Source organism: Scylla paramamosain, chromosome 24 (assembly GCF_035594125.1).
Source record: "Scylla paramamosain isolate STU-SP2022 chromosome 24, ASM3559412v1, whole genome shotgun sequence".
Lineage (NCBI taxonomy): Eukaryota > Metazoa > Arthropoda > Malacostraca > Decapoda > Portunidae > Scylla > Scylla paramamosain.
The window spans coordinates 13,441,053-13,445,827 of NC_087174.1; the positions used below are offsets into that span (position 1 = coordinate 13,441,053).

The 4,775-nt window shown below is 41.3% G+C and overlaps 1 protein-coding gene across 1 annotated transcript; it reads left to right on the top strand.

The window, feature by feature from the left end:
• The first annotated feature begins 983 nt into the window (after positions 1-983).
• LOC135112763 (cuticle protein CP575-like) lies at positions 984-1,635 on the top strand. Its single transcript, XM_064027553.1, has 2 exons — positions 984-1,134; positions 1,232-1,635. Exons 1-2 carry the CDS (start codon positions 1,123-1,125, stop codon positions 1,445-1,447), a joined length of 228 nt encoding a protein of 75 aa, XP_063883623.1. The 5' UTR covers positions 984-1,122; the 3' UTR covers positions 1,448-1,635.
• The last annotated feature ends 3,140 nt before the right edge of the window (positions 1,636-4,775 follow it).

Sequence of the window (4,775 nt, forward strand, 5' to 3'; positions counted from 1 at the left end):
CTTTGGAAATACAACCCATTCCTTCACACCTTGGTTTTTCTTTCCTGATATGTTCGTGCAATTAACCACAACACATGTATATACTGGGGTTTTACAACAGCACTACAAACTCATATCTCCCGCCCCAGGTTTGTAGGGTGTTTTGGAGAAGTCGGCGTTTCTGATATCGACCAGTCGTCTCGTCTCTGAGCGGTTTCGGATGTCACAGTATCCCGTCAGCACAAATAATACTTGCTCGACTCTTTTGGGGATTTGCCAGATAAAACATTAGTCCCTGTAGAAACCAGTGGAAAATGTTTAAAACTAAATATGTTGAAGGGGGCTAGAAATAAATCTGAAAACACTGACGGCCTAGTTACAAGTATTTAGCAGATAATAACTGTTCTGTAGAATGTGCATCATCAGATCCTGTGGATACTGTTACCAAAAAAAATTAGGATCAATGTTTTGTAACATTTAATTACAGTGCATCAAGGTGGATCACGAGAGGTGGTTTTAGAATGTGCTTCTCCGGAGAACTGTTGGAGCGTTGACCAACCCCTACATTAAAACAGCCGGCGATCACCGACAACTCAGCCCATAGCGAACGCCGCAATTAAAAAAAAAAAAAAAAAAAAAAGGAAAACTCAAATACGTACAACTACCGGGACAAGGAGACAGACAGACAGACAGACAGACAGGTCAAATCAAATAAAATAGCACCATGATCATCATCGGGACATTAAGTGGCAGGAATAATACATTTTTTAATATTTTAAGTACATTAGTACTTTATACGTACACAGACATAGCTAGACTGATAACTTCACAAATCACTTCATGCATGAGCCTTCCAGGAAATAAATCTTCTATATCAGAGAAATTGAAAGTGTCGCGTATGTGTTGTGTGACGAGTGTCTCTGTCTGTACTTCCTGCACACACACACACACACACACACACAGACAAGCACACGTAGGACAAGTGCCCTGCACCTCCTGGGTGGTGTGCACATTTTTTTTTTTTGTCCCGATTAGCGGACTCCTGCCCAAGGCAAGCCGCGGACACCGCTGCTCGTGCGGCTATTTAAGCCAAGCCGACCCTCACGATGGCATCAGACGTTGTCCTGCTTCTGTCACACCAACATGAGGATCCTGGTGAGTGATGGTGGTGGTGGTGCCTGATACAGTGCCTGGTGAGGAGGAGGAGGAGGAGGAAGCGAGGTGGGCAGCTACTAACTGTGCCGTCTTACAGAACGTCATCCTGCTGGCCGTGGTGCTGTTCCTGGGAGTGGTCGCCGCCGCCGCCAAAAATGTGGTCCTCAAGCTGGACAAGAACACAATGAGTCACGAGCAGTTCGGCGAGCCGGGCAAAGCTGTGCACGGCAGGTACGCGTACGAGGACGCCCAGGGCACCTGGCACACCGTCAATTACAAGGCTGACCACACTGGCTTCCACGTCCTCAAGTAGGCGCTGACGACAGCGACGCCTTCCGAGGCCCGGCCGACACCAACACTGCCGGCGGCGCCGACCTCTGTCACCTTTCCAGGGAGCGGCTGGCGCTACTTTCTACATCACGACCTCTCTCTCTCTCTTCTTCTCTGTCAGTCCCATGAACTCCATGAATCGCCTTTCCTAAATAAAACCATCTCAAGTTTTCTTCTGTTTCAATCCGCAAGTCTGGCGAGTGGCGGTGGTCAGTCTGAGTAAGAGGCGGCAAGGAAGGTCACGTGCCCTTAGGTGGCACTGGTGCCACGCGAAGGCCCTGCTGCTGCAGCACCCTGGGTGCTCCTGCTGCTATGACGAGGCCCTTCTGCTGCTGCTGCTGGTGCCACGAGGAGAACGAATACAAAGGAATACAAAGGAAAGCCAAACAGTAACAAACCTTTAGGTCCTTGCGACGCTGTTTGGTAACTAGTAGTACTAACTAGCTACACGCCAGAGAGACAGGACAGTAATGCAGAAGGCTCCTCCCCACCCACCACTCCCTCCAGCTTGCACTGTCATATAAATTGATGGAAAAATTACCATGCAGTATGGAAAAACTGACATGGAATTTTCACGGGAAAGGATGAAAGAAAGTTCTCCTATTCACCTTATGGTGAACTCTATACCCTACGCCTATCTGAAAATAAGGACATTAATAATGAAACCGATGTCTGTAAAATAGGAAGTATTTTAGAAAATACACTGGTTATATATGTATATTTTTTGTGTAATTATTCGGACAAGAAGAGATCTTACTGGCGATTACCTTTTAAGTATTTGTCTATTCTATTTTTAAATGATTTAATAAAATTACTGTTTACGATTTCTGAAGGACGTTTCTTCCACATATTATTGACGCGAAAAAGAAGAAATGCTTCGCCTAGAGGGATTTAAAACGTTTTGGTGGAATCTTGAATCCATTATTTCGTGTCTGGTTAGAATAAGCAATGATAAAATAATTATTAACGTCAAGGTTGCTATATCCTTTAAAATTTTGAACACTTCAAATAGGTCTCCTCTTATCCTGTGTTTCGCTACTAAATGAGTAGCTGGCTGCAGTAAGGGGCCAAGCGTCAAAGTAGGCAAACGAGTAAATTGCATTTAAAGGTAAGCACACTGCTTGCGTCGGTCGTTCACTATCGCTTTACTTCACCTGTCTAGTGTGTCCTATACAGAGTATATACAATTATGTGTTATATTTCTTTATAGACTACATTTTCTTGGCTTTTACGTGATATATTTCTGATTTCGTTACGTTGAATAATTAGAGCAGTGATTCTCAAACTGGGGGGCCACGGCCCCCTGTGGGTCCATGTAGCAGAATGTAGGGAACCATAATCTGAGAATATGTATATATTAAACCAAAGGTGTTTTGCAGGTAGGTAGCCACTGGAGGAAAATTACAGGTTCAGTACAAATGGCTAGATTACATAGACAAATGGGTTTTTGACACCTCCTACCATTTTCATCAACTTATTCCTGTGAGGCTGCATTCTCTCAACTACTCTACATTAAAATGAAATATCGCAACAGAGTTGAAGTGAAGCATGACCTACTGTGTGCTCTAAGTGAAATAAAACCGTGAATCAAGAAGTTTATTGATAATCTGCAACATTACCCATCACACTGAGAGGAATGAGGATTCAAGTGAAGGAAACATGAACCTGGCATGAATGTTCAGAAGCAAATGGTCTGGAAGGAGGTGGGTGTGTGGCCACTGAAGGCCATGGTTGTGGCAGTTACTTATCACTTCAGAATTATAAAGTTATCAGATTCAAGGATCAGATCATATTGCGTGGGATTGATACTCTTTTAAACCTGTGGAATTTTGTTTTATTTTATTTTTGTTTTGTTTATTGTTGAGACAGCTTTCTGCAATAATGCCATTTATTGATTACTCTAAGTATAGACATATTTTTATGTGCATTACGTTACTTCTTTAGCACCACTTCAGTAATTATATGAGATTCAGCAAAGGCAAAACAAAAAATTTCTTTATTAATACTTAACAAAAGCAAATATAGCAAATTAAATCAATAACATTACAGGATTTGCTAGAGCGGTTTCTATATGGGCCTAATGAGTGTAGGACTGTAGACAGTCAGTGTAGTCATGGATTATGCTTGGTGGTGAGCCATGGACAATGGTCGTGTATAACAGTGGGTAACGACCTGAAAAAGTTTGGGAACCAGTGAATTAGAGTTATAAAATGAGGAATAATAGTGCAGTGTGTTAAGCAGGAAACATTTTCAGATTTTGAAACTTTCAACATGGCCCAGTAAACCTTTGAACAAAAAAAAATCTATTGACACACAGCATCTCTTAATAATTCATAAAGAACAGACTCAGACTCCTCACTAAAACACTTCATAACAACAATTTTAGTGGTTTCTGCTGCCTCAGTTGCGCTGTCTCGGCGCCACTCTCTCTAGGAGGAAAGGAAAAAAAAAAAAAAAAAAATAATATATATATATATATATATATATATATATATATATATATATATATATATATATATATATATATATATATATATATATATATATATATATATATATATATATATATATATATATATATATATATATATATATATGGACGACGCTATCAGACGTACGATAATTTCTATTTCTCTTTCGTCTCTCTCTCTCTCTCTCTCTCTCTCTCTCTCTCTCTCTCTCTCTCTCTCTCTCTCTCTCTCTTAGCAAACAGTTAAGTAATAATCGTACCTTAATAACATGGCTTCCTATAATAACTTGACACAAAACATAAGGATACAGGCATTGGCCGTACGACAGTTTGCGCTGGCTGGCGCGGCATGTGTCAAGAGAAAACTTACGTGTCCCCCGCAGTGAAGTTTTTATTGTCAATTATGGAAACTTTGATGTGTGCAACACTATAGTTTTAGTAACAATAGTGTACACTATTCCACTCCTACGCTGATGATACCACCCTGCAATTTTCCACGTCTTTTCATAGACGTCCAACCCTTCAGGAGGTAAACATTTCACGCAGGGAAGCCACAGAACGCTTGACTTCTGATCTTACTAAAATTTCTGATTGGGGCAGAGCAAACTTAGTATTGTTCAATGCCTCAAAAACTCAATTCCTCCATCTATGAACTCGACACAACCTTCCAGACAACTTTCCCCTCTTCTTCAATGACACTCAACTTTCCCCCTCTTCTACACTGAACATCCTCGGTCTGTTCTTTACTTATAATCTGAACTGGAAACTTCACATCTCATCTCTGGTTAAAACAGCTTCTATGAAGTTAGGCGTTCTGAGACGTCTCCGCCAGTTTTTCTCA